General features: G+C 40.6%; 2 protein-coding genes across 4 annotated transcripts in view; one reads left to right on the forward strand and one right to left on the reverse strand.

Moving 5' to 3' along the window:
• pik3c2g (phosphatidylinositol-4-phosphate 3-kinase catalytic subunit type 2 gamma) lies at nucleotides 1–14,967 on the forward strand. 2 transcript variants are annotated; one of them, XM_031755715.2, is made up of 33 exons: nucleotides 1–148; nucleotides 595–1,105; nucleotides 1,218–1,297; nucleotides 1,558–1,709; nucleotides 2,415–2,529; nucleotides 2,628–2,739; nucleotides 3,148–3,218; nucleotides 3,381–3,444; nucleotides 3,552–3,677; nucleotides 3,843–3,873; nucleotides 4,666–4,849; nucleotides 4,984–5,106; nucleotides 5,270–5,398; nucleotides 5,915–6,029; nucleotides 6,123–6,256; nucleotides 6,405–6,593; nucleotides 7,008–7,101; nucleotides 7,262–7,356; nucleotides 8,216–8,396; nucleotides 8,544–8,651; nucleotides 8,754–8,846; nucleotides 8,995–9,124; nucleotides 9,217–9,353; nucleotides 9,429–9,598; nucleotides 9,693–9,849; nucleotides 9,945–10,054; nucleotides 10,165–10,333; nucleotides 10,858–10,976; nucleotides 11,096–11,192; nucleotides 11,295–11,358; nucleotides 11,489–11,568; nucleotides 12,522–12,647; nucleotides 13,450–14,967. In XM_031755715.2, the coding sequence occupies exons 2-33, from the start codon at nucleotides 686–688 to the stop codon at nucleotides 13,600–13,602; spliced, it is 4,128 nt and encodes a 1,375-aa protein (XP_031611575.2). In that variant the 5' UTR covers nucleotides 1–148; nucleotides 595–685; the 3' UTR covers nucleotides 13,603–14,967. The 2 variants fall into 2 exon arrangements, with proteins under 2 accessions (XP_031611575.2, XP_039471389.1); XM_039615455.1 differs by lacking the exon at nucleotides 1–148 and having other exon boundaries at nucleotides 965–1,105; nucleotides 2,422–2,529.
• Nucleotides 14,967–27,497, reverse strand: part of LOC116332675 (1-phosphatidylinositol 4,5-bisphosphate phosphodiesterase zeta-1-like) — a 19,092-nt gene continuing 6,561 nt past the window's right edge. Inside the window, exons 5-12 of one of the 2 annotated variants that reach the window (XM_031755713.2) lie at nucleotides 27,250–27,402; nucleotides 25,356–25,553; nucleotides 24,990–25,146; nucleotides 23,831–23,947; nucleotides 20,956–21,128; nucleotides 18,212–18,338; nucleotides 15,406–15,555; nucleotides 14,967–15,197 (exon numbers count right to left, since the gene is read on the reverse strand). In XM_031755713.2, the coding sequence (XP_031611573.2) occupies nucleotides 15,115–15,197; nucleotides 15,406–15,555; nucleotides 18,212–18,338; nucleotides 20,956–21,128; nucleotides 23,831–23,947; nucleotides 24,990–25,146; nucleotides 25,356–25,553; nucleotides 27,250–27,402 (1,158 nt within the window). In that variant the 3' untranslated portion in view covers nucleotides 14,967–15,114. Of the gene's footprint in view, nucleotides 15,198–15,405; nucleotides 15,556–18,211; nucleotides 18,339–20,955; nucleotides 21,129–23,830; nucleotides 23,948–24,989; nucleotides 25,147–25,355; nucleotides 25,563–27,249; nucleotides 27,403–27,497 lie in introns of both variants that reach the window. The other variant, XM_031755712.2, reaches the window with a different exon arrangement.

Genomic DNA, 27,497 nt, shown 5'->3' on the forward strand with positions numbered 1-27,497 from the left:
ACCTTGTGACGCGGGAGAGGGAAGAGGAGGAACAGTGGGAGGAGCGAGCAAATCTGTCCAGATCTCTTACAGGTCTAACTGGCTGGGCATGGCTTCGTTCAAGCATTCACCTTGGACAGGATACGCGCCAGACATCAGAGCTTTCACGGTAAGCTCACAAAAATATACCCAAGACTTTGCAAAAGATCAGTCTTGTTATTCACAGCTAGTCTTAACATTTTACTATAGAGCCTCTTCTGTGATATGAAGGGAAGACACTATGTGATATGAAAAAGTACCAGGCTGGATTTGAGTTTGATTTAAATTCAAAATTCCCTGCTGTTCAGCTTTATACTGTCTAAAAATAGAATTTAAGGCATAATGTGTTATTTGTGGTGTTACTGATATATAGCCAGGCATTGTTGTGGGCTTAGTGGTGTGCTCTGTTGGATTTCCTGTTAAGATTTGAAAGCTTGTTAATAATTACACCAGCCTGAACCTTCAGATTCAGTTAGACTCTGCTCATAAAACCCGCCCTACCTTCAACAATTCGCATTTTCTAATGTAAGTCATCAAGTATCCTAACTTGTCATTATTAATAATACCACCATGTAGGTTTTTTCTGTTCTGCCATGCTGTGAACGAAGGCCGTGCGGAGTGTGAAACACCAACATCCAGAAAAACTTGTTTACATGAATAAAATGCAATGGAAAGCTCAGCTGGAACACTCCACAGACAAGATGCGAGTGACACCGACCTCCCCATGCCTTTAAGGGACGATCTAGAAGCAATGCACCTTTATGAGTGCATTGATGACATATCACAAAATGATGGATCTAATTTGTACGAGATCCCAGAATCTCCCACTTTAACCGAGCCTAAACCTGGAAATGAAGTCTGGAATTTTGAGGTCGGAGGTCCTGGAAATACCAACCAGCAGAGCACAAATGGTCGTCCCCCAGTACCCCCAAGAGCTCCCAATCTACAAAGATGTAGGCTTCCTAGTGAATGTTTGAGAGGAAAAAAGGTCCTTCGACTTCCTCCTCCTCCTCCTCCTCCCAGGCCGGGACTCAAACAGCAGCCTCTTCAAAGACTGACTCGCTCCAATTCTGAAGTATACAACAAAGTAAGCATCTCCAATACTCAGTGTAGACAAAAAGCTCCTCAATGCTCAAGATTGAAACCCAAAATACAGAGAAAAGGCTAAAGGGTATCTCTTGTATTCTTTTCCTCATCAGGATATATGGGTCCTCAAACTCATAGACACTCCGGAGGGCAGCACCAAGACAGTGGTTTCGTTTTCTGCTGCAACTGCCAAGTATGAAAATGACCATAAAATTAACTTGTGTGCATGCAAACGAAATGACTATAAAGTGCTTTTGTTTACAATATTCTCCTTTACTATGACAGAAATCAGGCAAACAAAATGAGTCACTGGACTTTAAATGTTATATGCTGTATATTTACTGTAAATTGTTTTGCTGCTGGACGGCTCCTCTGTAGTTCCAGTTGGTTTCTAATTGCGATCATACTTTCATTTGGCATTTGCAACCTGTTTTTCTTCATTGTCTCTGGCAGCTTAATGTCAAAATACAAGCACACAGACAGTCTTTACAACTCCGGTTTGGTATGCGGGCGACTGCTGGACATCAACCGTGCCCTGCTGCAGCAGGTCGAGGTGACTATCAGTGTGGTGTGGGACCAAAACCAGATCCCCATCCCCACCTCAGGTAACATTTATATATACACCAGTTCACTTGCTTCTGTTAGCTAGCAGCAGCTCCCATCCAATGTCACAAAATACCGGAGGGAGAGAAATCCTTTAAAAGTGGCTACAATAGTGCAATGTGTGATTTGTTCCTAAAAGCATTCAAAAGTTTAAAAACCATCACTGTATTCATTGCAAAGCTTCTTCTGTCATCATGCACTGACACTGAGATGACAGTGCAGCCATCACACATGGTATTTGGTCAGAAACATGGGCTAAGGATCTTTCTGAGGTCTTTACTGAAAATGAGGCCTAACACAAATGTAAAGATATTTTCTGTTGCAACATTTAACCACAAATCATTTTTCTTGCTTTTTGTCTGTCCTTAAGTATCTGCAAACAACTTAACAGCATTTGTTGCTTTCTCCGTCTTCCGGTTTCTGTGGCAGTTAAATGAATTTAAAACAGGAAAAATGATCATAAAATGTTGCTTGTTACTCGTAGTCTGTTTTAGAAATTATGCATGATTGATGTTTCTAACTTAAAAAAAATAAATAAGTGGTAAAATTGGCATAAAGTGTTAACAGACTTAATAGCTATTACCCAACCTCGCAACCCAGGAAACTGTGCTGAACAGGGTCATTTGTAGGTAATATCTATAAATGCTTCATAAGTTTCTTCATATGTTGGCATGTGTGGCGTCTCTGAAGTCTAATCTTTTATCCAGTGAACAGGACAGTGAAGAGTCTGATCGAGGACATCTCCCAGCTTCTAGACATCCCTCCCAACCGATCTGAGCATTGCGTTTTAAAACTGTGTGACTCCGAGGAGTATCTCCAGAAGTACGTTTATCGCTGCAAAAGCTCATGATGTCCTCTTAAACCTGCATCATTTAATCTGGTGTAATGCGCCCCATGCACTCTTTCATCTCTGCCTTTAGTGAAGAGCTTCTCGGCATGCATGAGACAATTCAGATCTACTACAAGCTTAATCTGGAAGTCCCCGTCCGACTGGTAGACATCAACAGCATCGAACGCGGACTGGCCAGAGATGTGAGTGGCTCAAGGTCCTTTTCCGTTTCCTCTTACAGAAAGGATCCTTTGGCTTTGTCCCAAGTCTTGAAACAATGTACACCTCTTCCTGTTCCCTGGCCGGTTTGTTATCGTGAGAACTATTGTAGCTGTAAAAATCTCCACCCTGAGCTCTTGACTTTGCTCTGTGTAAACATGACCCCATGACTGGTGGCATTTAGCGTGAAGACGTAAACAGAACAAAGGTGAACCCGATGTGCGCTTAGATTTAAATGGATAAAAGACAAAATGTACATGTTCAATGTCATGTAATTAGTTAAATGTTTTATGTAAGCTACATATTGGATGTTATTTATGGAAGTTGTCCACATATAAGCAACACCATAACCATAAAAATCCAACATTCCAATCTATGTCGATCTCTTTAAGGCCGAGGATGACAACACTGAATGCCAGCTGTTCCGGTTTCTTGCTTCTGCTTTTGTCTTCAACACCAGCAAGTAAGACAACCAGCAGCACTGCATACCACCAGCTCTGAGGAGTAATTTCATTAACAATGACAGCTATTTGGTGGAGAGACAGTAGGATGGTGTCTGTTTGCAGAAAACATAAAGAGAGCTGGTTTTACTACCACTACTTTCCACTTTTTCCTCCCCTCTCAGGCTGAGTCTTCAGAATTTGCTCAACACCTACTCTAGAGAGGCAAAAGATCTCTTCAGTACTAAGGTCAGTAAAAAATAATAAATAAATAAAAGCAGGTAGTGGATTTCCTTTCTTAGTACAATTGTCCAATATTTCTCCTCATTTGTGTCTCGTCTTATTATGGTCTGCAGTCTGGGGTGAATATTGGTGTTATTGTGAGCCATGCTCGGGGCATCAGCAACCTTCTGTGTGGTGTCACGTGCCAAGAACTGGAGGATGCCATTGGCAGCCTCAACAGAATCAATCCAAGACCTCTGGTAGGTTATATCGCAGAAACACAACCTACAGTATAAATATAAGTTAGTATCACACTAACCTGAAAAATTTGCTTCAATCTCATCTTTTTTCTTGGACCTTTAAAAACCTGCAAAAAATGCCTCCTCACATTAAAAATTACAGATGTTTAATTTTTTGTTTTGCAGAGTCATGAGGAGACAAGTGAGTGTGCAGATGGTGAGTATCTATACTGGTACGTGTGTGGTTGTGTGTGGTGTATATTTACTGTAAACTTTTTTTTGTTGCTGGACAGCAAAGAAGTTTTTTAGATTATATTTGGCGTCAGGTTTATTTCCATAAGGAGAATCTATTTGAAAGTTGAAAGTTATTTACTCATTAAAGTGCTGGTGACTGGACTCCAATTAAAAAAAAGAGAGCAGATTAGTGCCAATAGTAGAAGTGTCTGTATAACAGACAGGGTGAGGCATGTAGTGGGTAAAAGATCCCGGAAATAATGGTGTTAAAGGCAGAATGATAAAATAGCAGTTTTAAAGAGCAGGAAATAGCTTTTACTGTATATAGCAGACAAGAAGATGATTGGATCAGAGTGAGGAAAGAAGTCTGATATGATACCGAGCTCCCTAAACAAACTTGCCCACCAACCCACGTGGTTATGTATTTTTAGTTTTGTAACAATGTGCTCAAAAACTTTAAAAACATATTTGTTATTTAAATATTTACAATTTTTGGAAGACCACTGTCAGGCATATCAGTTTTGCCTCTGGCGCACAAACATGGTGTTATATGTACACTACTCTTTACTAACACTCCTTCAGTGCCATGTTTTGCATTTTTCCAATGCCAAAGAAAAAAAGAGCAAACTACAACTCTGGTATACTACACCTATTATTGATACATCTACATAAAGCAATGACGATCATTAATAAATGTTTCAGCTAAACATTTTGCTGTAATGGTTCTACTAAAAAGTTGGACTCTCTTAAGTGATGTTTATTATCTGTGCTCTAGCCATGCTCATGCTCCACGGGGCGCTGCAAAAGCTGCTGCAGGTGTTTTTTGAAAACTTCCAGTCAGACTTCAGCGCCCCGAAGGTAACGAGCAGCTTGCAAATCTGTGACGTAGACCACAACCGCGACATCCTCCAGCTCAAAGTTGCTGCTCTCTACAAACTACACCCCGTCTGGGTAGACACGTACGTGCGTGTTTATTGTATTTTTATATATTTATATATGCATGCACAAACTCAATTCAGGCGCTCAAGCATGAACAACCACACCGTTGATATTTACTGGATTCTTCCCTGCTTTATTTTTCCTCTTCTTTTAGTTATGAGTCATTCTCTATTTCCTGTGAGCTGACGTATGTAGGAAGGAAGCTCTGCGACAGTGGAGTTTGTGAAAATATCAGCACTGCCTTGTCTCACGGAAACACGATCCAGTGTAACCGCATGTAAGAGTTCGATTGTGCCCATAAGTATAAATTTTATTTTGTCACATCCAACTTCCTCTTTCCTTGTTTACAACCAGTCCAAAGTACGATAATGTAAAATAATTGCAAGACAAACAACGCGTGAAAATGAATAATATATAACCTATATGTTCTTTGTTTTTAGGATAGTATTCCCTGTTTCAATAAATCAGCTTCCCTATGAGTCCATGCTCACTTTTCGCCTCAAGGGCTCCAAGAAAGGCAAACCTGCTGAGCTTTTATCGTGGGCTGTACTACCTCTTTACAGCGATAGGTAAGTTGTCATTAAAGCTTACATCTCTATAGCACCCATAAAGTTTTTGTGTCTATTTGGATTGGTTTAAAATTCATATGCACACTCATTGGACTTTACAAGCACTTGGAGACAGTGGGTAGGAAAAACTCCCTTTTAACAGGAAGAAACCTCGAGCAGAACGGGGCTATTGTAGCTGTAAAAATCTAAACCTGATTGGCTGATGAGATACTTGAAATGATGATCAGCCGGAACAGGTGTACCTAATAAAGTGACTGGCGAGTATATGCAACTGTGACATAAATCATTGAGTGAGGAAACCCCAGTTCCACTGTCTCTGTTTGTTTTCACCTATTAAAATGAAAGTGCTTCATTCTTGGAATACATTAAAGACTCAAAACAACAGATGGAAATGTGTCACTGTGCAAGAACAGTTTTCAAATTGCTTTGCACTGCATGTGTTTAAAGGCTGATTGTGTTTTTACAAGTTCAGTATAGCTCTGTTGCAATAAGTGTATTCTCTCTCTGTGTGTGCAGGACTCTCGTAACAGGCACCGTCTTGCTCAGCATGTCCACTTTGGCTGAGCTGTCTTTTCCTCCGTCCGCTGCCCTCTTTGACAGCCACAGACAAGCCAGTGGGGTGATAATGCAGGTGAGTAATACTGGACAGCTCTGCCCTCTGTTGGCCAAAAAGCAGAACAACAACACATTCCTCAACTCTTTATCTTCCTACCTTTTCCCTCAGCTTCAGTTTCAAGACCAGGTTGAGTGGGAGTATAAGAGGCCCATTGCACTCCCTGGGTCAATATTGTTCACACAGGCTTGTGAGGAACTGCAAAAGAAAATGCTGGAGGTTTCAAAGAAGCATTGTCTCTGCTTGTGAGTAGAATGACTTAATACCTGAGTCATTTGAGAACAGGACTAGTCAGAAATACCTTGGACTACGAGTTCTCGGTAATTCTTCAAGATTGCTGACTGGGTTTTGTTGTCAAGTAACACATTCCTGAAATAATCTTTCTTTCACCAGCCTTACAGACAATGAGAAAGCTTTCCTGTGGACGAAACGTCACAGCAGCGACAAACAAAGTACGTTCCTCCACCTGCTGCTGGGCGGAGTTCCCCATTGGTATCCTGAAAACCTGACAGAAATCTACACTGTACTGGAGAACTGGGCTATCTATCTACCTGAGGAAGCCCTTTTCCTGCTTAGCGACAGGTACAGCGTTTACATGCAAAAAAAAAAGTGCTGTCACTTAGAAAATCACACCAAAAAATATATACAACATATGAAAGTAGTTATGTAGTAGCTGTAGTTGTAGTTGACTGGGTACCCTAAAGCAAGGTCAGTGTAGTCCGTTTCTCTGGTTCTGGCTTCCTTTAGCCTAACACTGATCGTCCTGGATCTGGAATATCATTTCTTTAATCTTCTTAATATTCCTGGCCACCTACATTATCATCATAAATGAAGCACAGTGCATTTGAGACATTTGAGACAATAAACACCAAAGAAGAACCTTTGTAATAGAAACTGATGGATATCTGGTTAATATTTCATTTGTAAGCTGATTTAGAAAAAAAAACATTTAAAACAAAAATGATCTGAACCCTTTCCCACTGATCTCACTTCCAGCTTTCATGATCAGACTGTACGACAGACAGCCGTTCAGTACTTTGAGCAGATACCAGATGGGGAGCTGGAGGTGTATTTACCACAGCTGGTCCAGGTGAGCAAACTAACACACATTCAAACCTTTCAAAAGAGATCTAAAAAAAAATATGATGTTGAAGTAGTTTAATTTTTCAGATGATAAATTGGACAACTGGTGGCACACTTTGCACGCTCAGTAGTTTTATGCGTGATTGATGAGTGTTCCTCTCCTGCAGGCACTGAAGAATGAGTGGAAATTGGATGGACCCCTGGTAATGCTGCTGTTGGAGAGATCACTTAGGAACATACGCATCGCTCATCAGCTCTTCTGGTGAGTCAGACACTAAACTGATGAGGAATACTACTAAAACTATTGTCATTTCATTCAGGTCAAAATGTTTATTGCCATATTAACATGAATAAAACTGAAAGACTTCTGTCTTTACTGATAAAATATTGATTGATTTATTAGTTTTTCACTCTACTCGATTTTGTGATCAAATAGTGATCACATAAGAACAAGTCCATAAAAACTTATCAAATTTAAATCTTACTCCAAGTCATTTTCTTCCCCCTGAATTCATTGAATAGTACAAATAGAAACTATGTCTGTCTTACTGTAAATGGTTGTGTAACATGACTTAAACTAGTTTTCCCATAACATACGAGGAACTGCAGGATTTCCTGCTAACTCTTCTCTCCCCAGCTGGAGAACTTGCCAGATTTGCCTCCCTGCAAATTCTTCTTGAAAATGACAATCAGGCTAAAGGAATTTTCAACTTGACACTGTGCACCGCCCATTGTATAATAAGCCATCCAATAAGAGATCTAAAAATAGCAGCTGGTATAAAAATGCAGCTGCTATTTTTAGAGCTGATATCATTGAATATGATCAAATTGTATTGTTAATTATCCAAACCGATGAAAACCGTAATATATAAAGAAGTACATTTTGTGCATGCTAAAAGAGGTGAATTTTAGGAAACTGCCTTTGTATTCTAGTGTGTGTTAACAAAGCAATTCTTCACTGGCCTTCACACACAGTTAAGATGCTTCACTTATCAGTTGACCTTATTTCTTTTAGTTCTAGACTCACTGTATTTAGGTTCAACCTCTATGATGCTTTTAGGCAGTAAGTGACAACGTCATGCATGCAAAGCTTTACAACTCATGCTAGAATATAATGTCAGGCTGCTGGAGGATGCCCGCAATGACCAACACTACCAGAGCTGGTTCAGTAAAATTCATGCTGCCCTGCTGCAGTGCTGCGGCCAAGCACTGAGGGAGGAGCTGCAGCGTGAAACCCAGCTGATGGCCGTGCTCATACAGGTGGCTAGTAGCATTCGCAGTGCTGACAAGGCTCGTCGTAAGGTCTGTAACTCTAACTTTAACTCATTGGTGTATTCACTTACTGGCTTATAATCCTTGTAATCATTGCGGCTGTCGATGTACAAGAAATGCATTTAATTTTTTGTTTTGTTTTGGGTTTTTTCTCCCGCTTTGCTCTTTTGTCTGCAGAGTGCTTTGAAAAAAACAAGGTGGAGAATTGAAGACTTCTTTAAGAATGGGATCAGCTGTTGCCTACCACTAGATCCTGCTGTCTGTGTGAATGGAGTGAACCTAGAAGTAAGATTGTTACCCACCACATCATATATCAGTACTTTTTTTTATGCAAACACACAGCAACGTTTTATTTCAGGTGTTTACTCTTTGATGTGTTACTTCCAGGCCTGTAAGGTCTACAGCTCATTTGCTGCTCCTCTGGGGATCCCATTTATCTGCACTGACCCTCTGGCCAAGAACTACAATGTTATCTGCAAGGTGAGTAATGATATGCCGTTAGATCGATCCACACTGTGTTTTTGCTTGTTCTCTTCCAGGGAAATGAAATCTGTTTCAAAACTGCTATTACATAGCTATGAATATTAGAGGGCACTCTAAGGAAATCTCAGTTAAACGTGTTGTTCAGACAGGAGATGACCTGCGTCAGGACATGCTGGTACTTCAGATTGTCCGTGCGATGGACAGAGTGTGGCTCCAAGAGGGACTCGATCTACAAATGATCACCTACAAGTGTATTTCTGCAGGCCAAGCTCGGGGTCAGTATGATAGATTTGTTTGTGCTTTTGAACGTCCATTAATAGTCTGGGAATTTGTGTTTTTCCAAAGCTTGTTATTTTATGCTTGTCAGGTCTGGTGGAAGTGATACCAGAGGCAGTGACCCTGGCAAAGATTCATAAAGAGTGGGGTCTGAGTGGAAGCCTCCGAGAGGACACTCTGGAGAAATGGTTTCACATGTTTAACAGAACTAAGGAAGACTACGAGAAGGTTAAAGCCTTTTCTTAACGATGCACTTTCACTGCTCCATCTTTCTCATGCATAACACATTCTGTTTACATGCAGGCTGTGATGAACTTCCTGCACTCGTGTGCCGGGTGGTGTGTCGCTACCTTCATCCTGGGCATCTGCGACCGCCACAATGACAATATCATGCTGAAAAAAAGTGGGCACATGTTCCACATTGACTTCGGGAAGATAATGGGCAATGCGCAGATGTTTGGAGGCGTTAAAAGGCAAGTCAGCGACTCAAGGAAAGCAGCATTTTGAAAAAGGAAAGAGTGCTGTTATGTATGATTCAACAAAAAATCTTTTCCCGCTCAATAATAGGGACCGGTCTCCCTTCATCTTTACATCTGAGATGCACCACTTCATCACTGGCGGAGGGCAGAAGCCTCAACGCTTGCATCGCTTCGTGGAGCTCTGCTGTGAGGCTTACAACATAATCAGACAGCGTTCTGCACTCATACTCAGCTTGTTGGAGCTTGTAAGACTAAATAACACTACAGTCCCTTTTTAGCCTTGTCTGCGAACAAAAAACATCCCGTAAAACAGGTTTCTACCCATTGTGTAAATTTCCAGATGCTACATGCAGGAATGCCAGAACTGAAGGACTCTAATGACTTGCAGTACGTCCAGAACAACCTCAGACCTCACGATACTGATCTGGAGGCCACCTCCTTCTTTACAAAGTAATGTGATGTGTGTGGCACATCAACGTCTTCCTAAAAATACATATAATCCTTCCGCAAATAAACAAACTTGCATTTAATTTCTGCTGTTTGTGTTACACCTGTGGTAGGAAGATCAAGGAGAGTATGGACTGTGTTGCAGTCAAGTTTAACTTCCTGGCACACAACATGGTTCAACCCAAGAAAAAGGACACCCTGCCCCGGGAGAGTGCTCCTGCCCCTGCTAGTAACATTCAGGAAGCTGTCATTTTGGGATACTCTGCCACGGGAAAAGATGTGGTAAGCCTGCAACTGCACTTTGGCCTCAGTAACAAAACACACCATTATAAAAGACATTTTACCTGATGCACCACAGGGCTGTTTATTAGGTCCAAATAGCTGGAGGAGGCAATAAAACACTTGGAACTGACAGCAAATTCACACATTTTTTTGATCTGAGAGGAATAGCCCTCACTACTGCGCTGAAAGTGTGTGTGTTTGCTGTCACTTACAGCTTGTCAGAAGGCAGTCTTGTGCTTATAAAGTCTTTCCCAAGGGTTGGGTGAGGAGTATTTGTAGGCATTTACTACTCTTTGATCCGAAGAGCTGTCCTGATGTTTAGTGCTTGTTCTTCTAGTCACATTCAGTCTATAGTAGAAATAACAGCAAGGATCAAGGATTCAGGTATTTGCATAAATGCAGTGAAAATGAAGGAGTTTGCATATGAGCACTGATTTGAGCTACTAAAACAATCTCCTTTGGAGCTTTAACACAGTTCCTGCAGTCTCTATCTAATGTAATAATTGGTCATGTTTGATTTGCAGCTTTATGACCTAAGGATAACCATTGACGATGGGTTTCTGACCAGTGAGAAAACATTTGGACAGTTTGAGCTGATCCATAGGGAGCTGCAGAAACACTTTATTGAATCAACACTACCACAGTGAGTGAATAAATTAACATAAATCCTGCTCACATGTATTATATTTTGTCGCACAGCTCGTTCTCATAGTAATTACATAATTAGATGCATGACTTTGCTTCCACTCCTTTGCTCCCAAGGTTTCCGAGCTGGTACCAGATGTCATTCACCCCAGGCAGGAAGATGTCTCTGCTGAATAAATACCTAAAAGAGCTTTTTGAAGGACCTTGCAAAGGAGTGAGTTTCTCTTCCTTCCCTGGTTTAGTAGTCCTTTGTGATTAGTTTTTTTTCCCCCCATTAGAGCTGAACTTGAAAAGTGTCTCAATTTGCCACCCGCAGAATGAATTTGTCTGCAGCTTGTTTCTGGATGGTCCAGGACATAACCGAGGTCCAAAATGTGCAGGTAAGAACAATGGAAAAAATATCTGAATGTGAGCGTTGATTGCGTGGTATATTGAGAAAAGTGTGATATTAGTTTATTTATAAGAAATCCTTTGCTGTGATCTAATAACTTGTGTGATTATCTGTTGCAGAAGAGCAGGCTCAGGTCCAGCTTTACATTACTTACGCCAACTACAAGCTCTCTGTAATGATAAAACACCTGAAGAACATTGTAAGTTTCATTTATTCTTATTACTGTCCTGCAGGATTTAGCAAGAGTAAAGCATGTACAGTTAAGATTCTATATCAGATATATACTCACTGGATACTACATCAGGTTCACCTCATTAACTTAGTCATATTAGTATGAGGTTAGACCGTCTTGCCTTCGGAATTCCTTAATTCTTCATGACATAGATTCAACAAGGTGCTGGAAATAATCCTCAGACATTTTGGTCCTATTGACATGATAGTGTCACACAGATCCACTTTCATGTTGTGAATCTCTCATCCCAAAAGTGGTCGACTGCACTGAGATCCTGTGGAGGCCATTTGAGATAATTTAGGTTATGTGTCACAGTGTGTCAAGCTGTAGGATCCTTAGTTGGATCATGTCCATTACACCATCATGAACTACCAGAGGTTATTCTCCTCTTATATCAACCAGGTATTTGTGTCCTAAGAACTGCTGCTTACTAGATTCTTTGTCTTTTTGGAACCTCCCTTATAAACCATAGAGAAGGACATGGTGAAAAAGCAGATCAGCAGTTTCTGAAACACTCCTGTCTGGTTTGAGTGATTGGCTGTGGCTCGGGAGATAGAATCGGTCATCTACTAATTGGATGGATGGTGGATCGAATCACCAGCCTTCCGGTGCATTCATCGGAAAACAACTAGTGTAAATGCTAGATAGCCATAAAACAAAGTGCTTGCATGAATAAGGCAAGTTCTTTGAGTGTTGAAGTAGAGTAGAAAAGTGCTTTATAAGAACCAGGTCATTTGCCATCTGGCACCAAGAACCACGCCACATTCAAAGTCTCTTAAATCACCTTTCGTCCCCATTCTGATGCTATTTAATCTTCAGCAGTTTGCAAAAATGCATTAGTTGCTATCATGTGATTGAGTGTACTTGTGGCACGTGCTCATTCTGCTCTGACATCCTGTCCATTTGCCTCTCCTCAACAGAAGCACCCAAACGGCTCTAATCCTGATGCCTATGTTATCACATACCTGAGGCCAGACCCTCGGCAGCGCTCCAAGAGGAAGACAAAGATTGTCCGCAATAATGTCAACCCCACCTTCAATGAACTGGTAGTGCCATCATTCCTCCTTTCTATCCATGATTAGACACAGTCAAGACATCTTTTTTTTATTTAGTATTTAGCTGTATTACAGGGTAGCTAGTACATTTATAAACTTTTTCCACTAGTACATAATGGCTTGGCTTGGCTCCACTCAGTTTTTGGGTTTTCCATTAGGTGGTAGTACGTGGCACCAGGTGTTTTTTTAATATCTACATAACTGGGGTTCCAAGTTATCTGAGGCAATCCAAATATGTGATCAACTGAGTAGCGTCAAGTGGAAAATCAGCTAATAGTACTTAATACTCTTAGTCTGCGTGCCTTTCACATGGGTAATTTGTTTTCAATTTAACTTCTAAACTGAAGTGTTTAGTTTGAAAAAAAAAAAAACAACAAAAAAGAAATTGCGCAGTACAGCCACAATCACAAATTTCACCTAATATGATGGTGCATCCTTCAACGCTTGAGCTGGATTTTGTCATCATGCATTAGCTGTCACATGTACAGTTAATTGTGATGAAAAAAAAATTGTTTTTCTTTTGCTTTGTATTTTGAATACTTCTTCAGATAAATTGTTCTCACTCAGACTTATAACTAAATGTATGAATGTGTTTATATATTTCATTATAATGAGAGTTCCTTCTGTACTGCTGCAGTCTGATTTGCAACATGATCTTTGACCTACTAACCATCATATTCAAACAAATTTATAGCCTCTTATAACCTCTTATTTATAATCTCATGCATTAAAAAGTTTTGTAGAATTATAAAACCACATCTAGGTCACTAAAGTGTCTCCTTCATACTCACAGGTGGAGTACACTTCAGTCACACAGCTGAATGGGATAGTCCTGGAAGTGGTAGTAAAGAGCAAGAAGGCTTTTGTGGCTGCAACTAACATTAAACTGGACGAAAAGATGCTTAATCAGGAGCTCTGGTTCCCTCTCGGAAACTCTGCTGTCTGACCTCAGAGCTGCACTGCAGGCTTACTGCCAGCAGGGGGTGCAACCACATCGAGTGAGGGACCACATTCATGGATTTGAGAGGGAGATGCCTGAGAAGAGGAAGAATGCACTGTATACAAAACAGTGCATGCCAGTTGTACTTATTTATCAGATGCAACTTAATCTCATTCCAGACCTGAAAACACTGCCAGCAGATGGGAGTGTGTGGATAAAGTTACAAAACAGACTGAAAGAACACGGCGGACTGTTTACTGTGTGACACAGGATTTATTATTTCTAAATTTTTATCAAATGAAGGCCTTTTGTTCACTAGTTTTTCTAATGTTACCTTGGTGATGGATGAAGGAAACTTATTTTTTAATCACTGTGGCACTTTCGTTTGCACTTGACTTTGTTTTTACCGAGAGCAAAAAGCAGACCTTGTAAACGTTTACGTCGCCGAGGCTGTTGACGCGACAGATTAAAGAGGAGGTGATGCAGCGCCACCGGTTTGTTACCTGAGTGTGTTTGTCCCCTCAGGCTGCCTCAACTGCGCTGTCCTTGACCGGTGGGACTGGAGGCGTGAGGGGGTGAGGGAAAGCGTGTGAGCAGGATGACAACTCTGCCTTTTTGGCCCGTGGGGCTGAGTTAACACTCGCCCCCTCACCAGCTTTTGCCTTATCCATCAGGAGCATTTGAGCACCAATTTAGCACGTGTGTGCACCGGCACGCAAAGGCAGACAATCACATGATGACAAAAAAGGAAAGAAAAATAAGACACACACTTTCAAGGCACAACCAAGTCTTCGTGTTATCTTAATGCTGTCCTTTCTCTTGACAGGCCTGCTGACCCGTACTTTCCTCTGCCTCATTCATAGTGATTTAGTGGCGAAAGAGGATAGAAATAGACTTCCTTGAACTGGATCTGGTTAAATTATGTATACCTCTGTGAATCTTATTTATATTATTCCCTGAAGGGTCTCTCACAGGGAAGTAGGCCTGTAAGATGGTACTCTTTAAAAACCGTGCTCATGGAGTATTAATTTATCCTGGCGCTACAATCCGTTTCAGGCCTGATGTATTGTTTAGCTGATCATTAATGATAAACACCTCTTTCCTCCACAAAAAATGTGGATGTGCAAGACCCTTTTACAGCATGTGCAATCAAGTTTACCACATAAAAAAGAAAAGAGATCAATCTACTCCTCTAAAATCATTACTCTAGGAATGTCTCTATTACTTTAGAGATGCAAGGAGAGAACTATTATGTGTCTTCAGACTCACTGGAGCCTTCTGGTCTTTTCTTCTGCAGCACTCAGTTGCAGGCAGTGGGGAAAAATAAATGCACTTCTATTTTCTGACAATAAAAGTGGTATTTATATCTGAGGAAATGGTTCTTTTTGATTTATTTATATATTTTCATTGTTGCTGCCGCTGCTGCTCCCACATCAGCCACGCTTCTCTATCTGCTGGCAAGGTGTGCGTGTGTGCCTGTGTCGCCATGTGAGAGAGTCTGATACCGAGATGTGTTTTTTAGGAATGCGAGATATAGACGAAGAGGGAGGCTGGATCCAGGCTGAAGCCGTCTTTGGATTGGAGAGGCACCCACCTGTAGCCTGGAGGTTTGAAAAGAAATGTACAGTACGTATGGTCATACGGGATCATTTCCATAAAAACTCAACCGACGCACAGATAAACCTTCAGTAATGCTGACACTGGGAGTTTAGGGGAAATACAATGATGCCCCACATTGTCACCTGATGTAATTTAGCCCTTCATCAGACTGCCCTCCACCCCTCCACCTTCCAGCACTTGCTGGCTCACCTTTCTTCAGACTCTTGAAGGGCAGGGTGTACTGGCCTACAAACTCGCTGCTGAGAATGCCGGTCTGATCTCTGACACAGAAGCGAACGAGGCACAGTTCAGGCAAGCGAATCGTGAAGGACATGTCAGTATCCCAGCGAGGACTCAGAGCTAGAACAGAATTAACAACTTCATTAGAGTCAGTTAATGTTTCTTTGAGGTGCTAATTAATATTTTTGGATCAAACACTGGATCACACGACTACCTGTATGTGAAAGACTTCAACTGTAATGATGAACACAGAGAAATTTATCACCTGCCTACAAAGATCATTGTTTTGGGTTTATAATATATGGTTTTGGGTTTTGAGTTTAACCAGTCTCACATCATTTAAATAACACGGCTCTACATATCCACTGAAGTCTGCTAAAACTTAAGACAGACAAAGAAAAGTGGTTAGCTAATGAACCTAGCAAAGCATTTTGGAGCCTGTAAATATATTTTTGTCATAAGTTAGTGGAGCCCAAAAGCAGATTTCAAAGGCAGAGTATGTGATTTATATTCACCTGGAGGCCAGAAACACAACTTCAAATGAATTCTAATGTACAGTGGCAGATAAATAACAAGTAAACAAGTTCTGTTTTACGGGGTGATAATATGACAGTGTTGGGTTCTCAGCTTGTTCCAGCTGTCTTCAGGCGAGCTCGAAATATTACAAACTTCACTTTTACTTTATCATGAAATTATTGTCAAAAGTGTAGCTACGCGTTAAAATACTTGTTTGAAGAGGTGGTATTAAAGTTGTCACCGGCTTTTGAAATTACACACTGCCTGAGCTGATCTTCAGTGCTCTGACGCTAAGACACACTGACAACCTGTGCAAGAAGTAAAGTTACCCATAATTCAGCTTATTGTTCAACCTGAGTTAATCACTTTCACTTGCTGCTTTGAAACAAATGCAGATGTCACAATAAGAATAACAATGCTACCGTGCCAGTATTTTTGCAGGTACAAACTGCTCTTACCACTCAGCAGCTGATCAACCAAGTGGCAAATTAACAAACACAGTATTGCGCAATATTGTCGAAACACCCCTTATTTCTTTACATTTTGTTCCAAAGAGCCATACTGTCTTGTCTTTTTGTTAAAGTGGTCTTAAGCAATAGTTCTCAAACTTTTTGTAACCATCAAATTTTGATCATCTGGAAAGAATCTGATTAATAATGGCCTTATTTTTCAGAATTTCAACAATCCCAAACATGCTGCCAATACAATAAAAGCGTACCTGAGTAGCAGAACACACAATGACCTCTCTAGAGTATGAGTATGGGATCATCTTGACAGAACAGAATAAAAGGCAGCCAACATCCAAAGAAGAGCTTTGAATGTCCCTCAAGAAGCCTTTAGAACTATTCCTGAAGACTACTTAGAGAAATGACAAGAAACGCTGCCTAAGAAAGTTCAGGCTGTGCTGAAAAATTAAGGTGTTCATACCAAATACTGACTTTCAAGTTCATTAGAAAAGTACACTCTTTTTGCCATATATATAGTATATTTCCAATTTTGCATGTTCCATTTTCTGAGCATGTTCACAGTAACAATGTGAACATGCAAACTGACATCAGCAATGGAGGGCTGACTCGAGGCTTTTTTATGATTAAAAAAACAAAAATATAAAAGATTTACTACTTTTGTCTCCCAAAGCTGCAGGTTAATCGTTTTTTTCCTTCTGAAAGTTATAATTTTACCACTAGTGCCAGAATTTTTCCAAGATTCTCTGAGTATCATGTCTCTGTCGCATAATGTTTCTGGAATATTAAATACTTTTCCTTCAGCATACAAGCAGGGTTGAATAGTAACAGATTAATTGAGATAGATTCCAGATACCAAAAGAACACAGAAATAATCAACCAGAATTATATTTGAAATTAGATTGCATCTTGATTCTGTCTTTAAAATGTTTTAAAAAAAATTTCTATAATATTTAATACTATTTATCAACTCTGCCCAACTGAGCCTCACTATGAAGCAGGGAAAAACTACCTTTTAGATGGTTTACCAAGCAGTAGTCCCTCCAAAACAGCCTTCCATTCCTGACAATCCTGCCATCATTTTAACTTTACCTGTGCCCAGTGCAATGTGTGCAAGCTAAACATAAAGTGGCTGTCGCCTGCAAAGACCTCAACTTCAAATGTCAAGCAACATTTCAAGTTTCTGTCGCAGTTAGCAAGCTAATGTTGCAGAAAAATGTTGACTGAACTTTCAACCATTTTCACTGCAGTGCTCTGTAGCTCACTAAGGTGAGCGACCACAAAAAACACAAACACTTGATCTAACAGTGAATTTAAAAGCTGTTGGGATAACTGACCAGCAATCAGCAGACTCACAGATGACAACACATGACGAGTGTTGACTGGATTTTAAAGGGTTTGCTGAAATTTTTTAAAACAAGTTTCTCAATCCAAAATAACATTTGTATTCACCTTACCTGTTTTATTAAATGATTGTATGATTAATGTTCATATGCACATCATAACAGAGTACCAGATGTATTCACTCCAGTGCTACGTCTGGCACTCTGTTTCCTCCTTCTCTCCCTCCTTGTCTCGTCTCACTCCCGTGTACAAATACACACATGAAATCTGTCCTTCCTAATTTCTTGAAAATTTAAAGTACACCACTTTGAGCTGGGTTTCAATGATCTAGAGTTAATTCTGACAAAACACAACTTGAACTGATCAAAGTGAAGCTAGATCTAACATAATGGAGAACAGATTGCTGTGTCTTGGTACATTGTGATATGCGCAGTTTGTGCTGTGGCACTTACAATTGTTTTTGACAGTATGTGTGTTTTTTCTGCAGGAGTCTGATGCAATCCCATGAATCTCCACTCTCACAAAGGGGTCTAGAGCTTTTCCACTCCTGGGTAGGGGTAGGTTGGACCCACTGATCACCTGTGGACAAACACACACAGAAGGAGACAGTAAATTTAAATAAATGATTAGTGAGAACCTCAGAAACAGTAAGAATCAGTAAGAATCAAGAATCAGTAAGAAGAAAAGAGTAGAGAAGAGAAGAGGAGGGAGGCTTGTAATTACACTAGTCTGGAGAAAGGCAGGCTTATCTGCAGTCGTCTCACACTGAGCCTTCCCTCACTGGCCCTGATCAAAGACAAACCTGCATGTACTTATCACGACATGCCCCGCTTGGCACTGATGTAGCCTTACAGTGTCCAGCCTAGAATTACAGTCCCTTTCCTCTTTTGTAGTCACGCTACAAAACCACAAAGGCTCTGATACTTCACAGTCACAATGGTCCCTACTTGTGAGTTCATAGCTAGCAGGTTGGAGTCATCATTAAATAAAGCTTTTGCACATACTTGACAGTTTTATGCTAAAAACTCTTGCGAAAGCTCAAGGGGAAATATTGTTTTCCTGAACAGATGAATAATTTAATGCTGAGATTGAAGATTGAAAACCCAAACACCCCTACCTAAGTTACAACACCGTCTGCTACTCATGAGTCTGATTCACTGAGTTGAGGGCTGTGTCGAGATTGCGTGATTTTCCCCGAAGTTATCGAATAATACAGAGCGATGATGTGAATAAATAAAGGTGGGGCCCTGGGCACACTAAAGCACAGCGCACAACATTCATATTTATGCATTGTGATGTGTGTTGCTGTGCATATTCTATTAGAAGACAATGTCTGACATGCATTTGTTTAACTTGAGCATGTCCTTGTAAAACACTGTCTGACCAAGAAGTATTTTCTTCGTCAGATGTAAGATTTACAAAGATTTTCAAAGATTTACAAAAGCGATGTGACAGGAGTTTACCAGATATTCTATTCAGAAACATAAAATAATAATAAGTTAAAGACTGCATAACTCAGCCAAGGCTGAAAACTCCCTCCATACCATGCATAAATGGAGTCCCTGGATGCAGAAGATTATACGTGAAAATATGATGCAAGGTGTCAAATATTAAATCCTTCCAAAAAGTTGGATCTGAATTCCAATCAACTTTGACAACCAATCACTTCTAAGTGGGTCTAATATTCATGCTAATCCATAATATCTGTGGTTGCTGTTTTAGCAACAAATAAAAAGAAAGAAAGAAAAGCAACACTGTGCATATAAAGCCATGCTGGTTATGATGTGAAAGTGTACTGATACATTCTACATGCTAACTTTAGCATGCTTTCATGTGTCAAATGCTAGTGCTAACATGCCACTTAGGGTTGTAGTAGGTAATGTTTACTGTGGTGACTCCTTTCGCTAAAAAAATTCTTTGCACAGCTGAAGCTGAACACAACTTCAATAGTTGCAGGCATATGGTCGTCAGGCATTTTGCACATTTAAAATCAGGTATTGAAAGAATTTGCTGATAAGTATACTAGTATAAAATACTTATTGGCAGTATGGTGGCGTGGTAGTTAGCACTGTTGCCTCACAGCAACAATGTCCTGGGTCTGAATCCGGCATCTGGCCGGGCTTTTGTGTGTGGAGTTTGCAGTTTGCATGTTCTCCCTGTGTCTGCATTGGTTCAGTCCCAAACTCCAAAAACGTACAGTTAGTAAGGTTAGGTTAATTGATGATTTTAAATTGCACATATGTGTGAATGTGAGTGTGAATGATTGTTTGTGGCTCTATGTTAGCCCTCCAACAGACTGGCGAGCAGTCCAGGGTGTGGGCCCTACCTCTTGCCCTAAGGCAGCTGAGATAAGCTTCAGTCCCTGGATAAGTGGAAGAGGATGGACGGATGGTATTGTATACTAGTGCTAGTCTAGTGTTTCTGCAGATAAAGTGGGCTTTTTGTTTAGTGCTACAAAGGTTTAATAGGAATGAATGGACATCTCAAGCCTATGTGACTAGATTGTTTCGTTGTTGTTTGCGCTTTTAGTTTAGTTGATATAAGCTTTAAAGAATGTTTTTATTTTTATACCCCTTACGATCGATCATGAAACTGAGATCAGCATAATGATGTTCCCTCCTCTGCCTTTACTTCATGTGATCCCACACTGTTCCCCATGCTGTTTCAGCAGTACAAAACCTCGATATCTCTCAAAACTCTTCTCATAAGATCAAATCGTGACAGTTCTCCTTATGAGCTCAGAAAAAGATTTGTGACTGTGCTTTTTCGACAGCTTCTTTCACTTTTGCTGTGTGGCTTTGTACATTACAAGTGCTGCTATTACTGTCCCCCAAGATGCTTAAAATAATGAAGGAGAGATGATTTATTAATTGGACCCCAGGTCTAATTGCATTAGATCACTCCTGTCTCTCTTTTCCTAATTTTCTAAAGGAGATAATCTAATTAAACAGACACTCTTGGGGAGTTTTACATCATTGTTGGTTCAGAGCATCCGGCAGGAAAGTATTTAACTGCAGGCAAGAAGTGCAAGGAATAAGATGAGCTCTGCTTCACAGTGCCCTACATTGTGAGGGATATCCACACTTATACATGCACGTAAAGCACACATACCCACAGACAGTCCGGTAACGTTACACCTTAATCCATAAATGCACCATGAGTGGATTATTCAGGGTCTAGTGCTCCATAGCTGTACCTTGAGCAGCAGGGATGTTGATTTACGCTTGTGCTGGCTGCTGCTGGGATCAAAGCGCATCTGGGTGGACATGAGAACCGCTGGCTTCAGGACGTAGCCACAACCCCCGTTGTCCTGGAAAAGTCCATCATTAAGGTCCATAGGCAAGCCCGGAGACTGGAAATTCAGTGCCACTGCAAAACACCACAGGACAGTCTCTGAACAATGAAACAAGGAGGCACAACACAGTGGAGCAAAAATTGCAAATGCCTAAAGCTTGTTAAATAAAACAACCAGCGTGAGATGATCCCTGCAAACCTTCTGTTTTCTAAAGCTCATTTTCATTCTGCAGGAGAGAGTTAAATTATACAATGACTTGAAATGTTTCTGCAACAATGGCTTTCGTTGCATCAGGGAGCCATTCACAATTACCAACTGTGCAATGACTGAATGCGCAGTAGGCTGTTCTACTGTGCACAGTTATGTTTTGGCATGTGCACTGCACACATCATCAGTAACTACAGATTTCAGGCATCAGAATAGAGTGCCAGATTATGTCTCTCTCTGGCCGGACAGAAATCATTGATGAGGGTGGAATAACGTATATAAATAATGCAAAGAAACAATTCAGTGTGAACCCCCATGTTGCTCTGCAGCCTTCAGCTTCTCTTTCTGTGCTCTCCCCGTGTGTTGCCGAAGCCCTGTGGATGTTCTGCTCGTCTAACAGCAATTGATCCTTCTAGGCTACTGCTTTGTTCCGCAGACTCCTGCAGCTTTGATCACCATCTGCACGGCTCAGCGATCAGCGAGGCTACATGTCAGAGTCAGTGACTGGCTGGCTGACTGATGAAGATGTATGAAGAGTATGTGTTAAGACAGAGTGACAGGAACACTGGCAAAGACAGTGTCAGACAGATAAGGCTTGTGACTTTAACCTCATGGGCAATCTGTTACATTTTTAACCAGAGCTTAAGGCCTGAATGCAGATGTACATGCTCAAAGGAAACGCGAAGAGCGAGCTATATCGAAAGAGCTGATAAAACCGGGTCCAAAAGGTGACGAAATTTCAAACAGGCACGTACTGGGGACAGAGATGAGGAAGAAGGAACAAGTACAAAGGGAAAGACAAGCCTATATTTACACAGAGGGCGGATTAGGAATGAGACCCATATTGGAACAAGACACAGATGGACACAATCAAACACAGGTGAATCCCTGTGTTTGAGGATAGGGAAGGTAATAACCAACGAACAAGAATTAAAACCAAAACAAGGTAATTAGAAAAAACCATGTAAATATGAAACAGAAAGAACGCAAAAAACCCCCACCAAGCAACAAGACACTAATGATGACAGAGACAAAGGAATGCAGAAGGCAGTGGCAAAAAACAACTCTAAGAATGACTAAGAAACTAATGGAAAAACAAAAAATCTGGAAATGCATGACTTGCAATCCAACAACTTGGCTCTGGGGACAATGTCCCGGGGCATTTGGGCATAGTTCTCTAAAATCCGGGCCAAAGTTCCCGAAACGTGTTGTCATTGCTTACAAATGCATTTACATTTTAAAGAACTGAGTCATCACCAGACAAAAACCGTTGGTGTCGAAATTGCATTTTGACAAATGCAATCCCCATTTTGCGCTCCTCACAACCTGTTTCCCTGCATGCAACCAAAGCTTTCTCCAATGCGATTGGCCAATGCTGTTTGCACTGCAAAAAGACTGCAAACGAAAACCAGAATGCTTAGAGTGTTGCAAATATCATCCTTTGCCAAGAACCTGTTTACGGAGATTACCTCAAGGATGAATCATGCACTAATGCATAGTTACTCGGGGAGGACAGGTATGTCATATGGAGGGGGAAAAAAGAGCTCTGACCGAAAGCCAGCCGTAATTTAAAGAAAGGGGGCATTTAGTGGGGTGCAAATCGATTTGAAAAAGATGTGATAACGGCCGGGAGAGGACTTGCTCTGGGGGAAAACACAGATGAGGCAGTCAGGCTGTAGATTGGAATGAAATGTTCTTTTCACAGGTAATCGTCAGGACACTGGGCCAGGTTGTTCCCTTTAAAGTTTGACAGTCGGTCTTCTGGGCTGCAGTTTTCTTCATCTCAAGAGTTCATACTGGACCAAAGTAAAAAAGCAGTTTGTTTGTTTGTGTCAAAGGCGTTTTGTTTCCTGTTGACACAGTGGGGGAAAAATAGTTTTACACATTAAAATTGATATTTTTAGGGTTTCGCTCAAAGAAACATAAGTGAGAGCAAAGCAGTGGTTATTGCATTAATAATCATTAACTCCTAATTATTACTTGATATGTGATCTTTTTTTATTGCCCATTAAGATATCAATAAATACCTAGTTGTTGAATTAGTGTCTTTAATTATTCTGAATTTAAAATGTTTGGGAACCATCTATTATTTATGCCCTATTCATTTCTGTAATTAGATTGGTCTAATTAATTAACTGCATTCTAAATATTTCCATAAGTCTGGCAGCCTTCTTGACTGCATAATAGATAACACTGCATGCACTTGGAAAATTTTTCTAAACTAAATGTATCTCAGATTCTCTAAACAAATAGGAATGTGCATGTGTACAGTATATACAATCACTTTAGTAATTCCCACATAACAAACCAAAAAAAAATCTTTATGCAAGATCTCCCATCTTCCCCCTCTGGCCTGTAGCATCCACCTGTAGGCTCCAGGGATGTTATCTCATCACTGCCCAGTATCTCTACTGTATGTAACGCATTTGTGAGCTCAGACGTCAAACTCTGACTCTGCTTTGCTGCTGTAATGAATCAGCCATTTCAAACGGGAGCTGTCTGACTAAAATATCTTTTGTGTACATAATGAGCGAGTATCTGAGTATTCCGTGTGAGTCTTCCAACTCACCAAGCTGAGAACCGGCGTTCCAAAATTCCACAGGGTTATAGTTTGAGGAAGACATCCTCAAGCCCGTTGGATAAATCCTACTGAGGAACCTCTGGTTGTGTTCAACAAAATCCGAACCTGAAAGAGAGACGGGACAAACAATGCATCAATCACAATGGTCACATTAATCAGAATGCCCACCGATTAAGACTTCACAGCTGTTGATTTGTTTAATGGAACCACATGACACATTATCTGTAGGGATTTGATTTGTCCTGAGCAGATTATAGACATATCCCACTATTTCTCATTGGAAAGATTAAAATTCATTACACTACAGCTCAAGCTTTTGTTTTATCAAGGTTAATGTGTTGTTTTTATTCAAATATAAAGAATTGTGATTGTGAAACATTGCAGAAAGTGAATTGCTATATCGTTTAATGTAAAAAAAAAAAGGAAGATAATGTCTCAAGAAATTAAATTTTGATCCATGTATAATTATCCTCCTTCTGAGGACTGAAAAGCATGGCACACAGCTTCAGTCTATACATTATCTTTAACACAGTAGCTGTTTGATTTTCCTGCAGAGATTGTCGAAACCACCAAGCTTTTGAGCTAGATTTGCTGAGACTGCTCATGGTTGCTGACACCCGAGTCAACCAGCTCATAATGTAGCTGTATGTGTGGAAAAGTGTCATTCCTCCTCAGCAGGAAACAGATTTCATTTCTCTCTATCACTTTGTTTCTCCAGTATGCTGCGGCTCAGCGGCGTGCTGACACTTTAACTGATTATCCGCTGATTTGAACCTCTGAGGGCTCTTTTCACTTCCCCAGCAATGAAAGTACGAGTCACATTTCTGGGTTTTTGTTCTCATGCTTTATTCCTTAAAAACTACTTCCTTCTAACGTATATGTCATGTTCAATAAGCCTTTGCTGTTCTGGGAATTTATAGCCGGTATACTGTAATTGCATTTTCCATCCGAAGACTCCTGGATGAGAAATGCAATTATGCACACTGAGCACTTTGCAAAAGTGGGATGGTAAATCAAGAGAAATCTGCTGGGATCACCCGAATAATATTTTGCAACATTTACAATTACGAATACACATTCTTTATTACTTTAATCTATAAATCCTACTTCTCCTGTTTAATGATTTCAAATCAATAAATGACTCTACCTGAAGCTTTGAGTAGCTTGCGAGCCTTCTTCTCTTCCATGGATGTGTTCTCATAACAGTTTTGATTGTCCCTGGAGTGACTGAAACTGATGAACTTGACAGACCTTGTGTATATAACAAGGTCAGACAAAGCCTCAGCTACCACCACCTTCTTCTTCTACTCAATGCATTAAGGGCAGAAGAGACAAACAAAAAACACCATTGAAATTCCAGTAACAGTTCCAGGTTGAAAGCTACGCCTTTTTGCCCTCATGCAAAATGCCTTTACCTTTACATTTCAAACATTATTTTTTTGTAGATGATTTCTTTTTTTCTTTTTTAGCTGACTGGAAAAAATAAAATAAAAACAAAAACACCCTGACTTACTTTCTTCTTTGACCCTGCCTTTCTGGGAGACCAGAACTTTGCTTTTGTTTGATGATCCTCTTCCTCCTCATCCTGCTCCTCCTCCTCCTCCTCCTCCTCCTCACCCTCATTTGCACTCTCCTCTCCCTCTGCAGCATCCTCTGTCTTAATCTGACGCTTGAGCTTTTTATTCTTGATGAGGATCTTATACTTCAGGTCCTGGCAATCCTCCACAGGATCAAGTCACACATGAATGAATGCGAACTAACATCCACACAGCACTTTTAAAACACGCCACATATTTGCATCAGCCAAACTGTTTCTGCATCTTCAAACTTTGGGCACAAACACCAAAATTTTTTCGTTTTTTTTTTTATGTTGCACAAACCACCCGACTCCCACCGCTATGGTCTGCCACAAAGACGCTGTTCTTCAAAGAGTCACATCCACAGCGGGGCATACAGTACATACACACAGTTAGAGCAGATAAGAAGAAAAGCAAGAGAAGCAGCAGGTGTATCGAATCACTGAATCGAACATCTGCTCCTGCATTTCACCGTCCGGACTCCATATCTGTTAGTACTTTAAAGGACTCTCTTTTCCAATGAGCAGCAATATGCTAAAAGCCAAAAAAAAAGAAAAGAAGAAGAAACATGGTCTGGAGGAAGCTCCACGTTAAGTGAGTGTCAATGCATACTGTATGCACAGGCAAATTATTCAAACTAATTACAGATATGCCAGCATTAACAACCTGTAAGAGACCATATGGTCTAAAAATTACAAGCTTCATAATTTCACTTGGCCCTTTCACTTCTTGAAATTTCCATCACTTGTACACAAAATTATATAGTCTGCAGAGCTAAAATTGAGGCTTTGCTTATGTTGATGCACTTTAGGAAAGAATAATTGGTTCTTGAGGGGGGTTTCGCCTCACGCTGACAGTAAAAATAGAATAAAGTAGCGTAATAACATGTTAATTAACTGTAGCTTATTTCTAATCCCACAATAACTCTGGATAATTGAAAAATTGAGCCAAGACAACTGGCTTTACCATCTTTTCCACAGCTTAGAAAAGTTGTGTAAACAGCTTTAAAACCTTTTGATGTAACTAGTAGGAGTAATGAGGGAATCCTGAAAACCGCAGATTGGTTCCACTTTTATAATTAGATAGTAACTTGAGCGTGTGTGAAGCTGCATAATTTTAAAACATGAAAACTGACTGAGTGTCCCAGCCGCAGGGGTTAATAGTCAAGATGAAACCGTTAGAGCCGAGGCTCCTACGTAAGCCTGCTACTTCCAAAGTCATAAAGATAAAAACGATATGGAGAATATGTGCTCTAAGGATAGAGCACAGCTCATTTTTGCAGCAGAAATCAGAAGTACTAAAGAGATTCTCATGAGACTGCACACATTCATCCACACTCTGAGAAAAAAAGGGGGAAAAAAGCCTTTATCCTCCTCGTCATAGTCAGTATACTGCAGTCTCATTGTCTTTCATACTGGTCACTTCATAATGAGCTGTGACAGATGCTTTCAAAGGAGAAGTTGGCTCAAGTGCCTCAACAGTCTCAAAGTGATGGACACTTATCAGGGTCTACTACGTTACGTTAGATTTGTGACTCTCTGAGATTAAAGAGGCTTGCAAATGCAGATGTCCATTTACCCCGCATGCTCGTGGAGGACAGGGAGCCTGGAAAGCCTAGGAAGGGAGACTAATGAGGCCCTCTGTGACGATGAAAAGGTCTCACTTTGTTCTTGTTTTGTTTTGCTATGGCAGACAATGAGGATTTATAGGTGCAAACACCATCATTCTTCCGCTTGCAACAGCTGTTCTACTGTTAAACACAGATTCATCTCCTTTTCTTTTTTTTTTTGCTCCTCACACAGCCTAATTCTCACTTCTTCTGAGTCTTACATTTGGACTTGGGAGGTCTCCAACAGTCGGGTGATCCAAGGGAGCTATCAGCAGGTTTTCCCCCAGGATACAGATAAGATACTGGGCCATGACCTCCTGCTGCTCCCGGGAGCAATGGTTTTCCAAAGAGAGAATCACTGGATAAGCAGACACCTGTCAATAAAAATCCAAACCAGAAAGAAAAAAAGTACATTTAGACCCCATTTCCAGCAACTTGACTCTCTGTATGGTCGTACATCACAGAGAAT

The sequence above is a fragment of the Oreochromis aureus genome, linkage group 7 (genome assembly GCF_013358895.1).
Source record: "Oreochromis aureus strain Israel breed Guangdong linkage group 7, ZZ_aureus, whole genome shotgun sequence".
In the NCBI taxonomy this organism is placed as follows: Eukaryota; Metazoa; Chordata; class Actinopteri; order Cichliformes; family Cichlidae; genus Oreochromis; species Oreochromis aureus.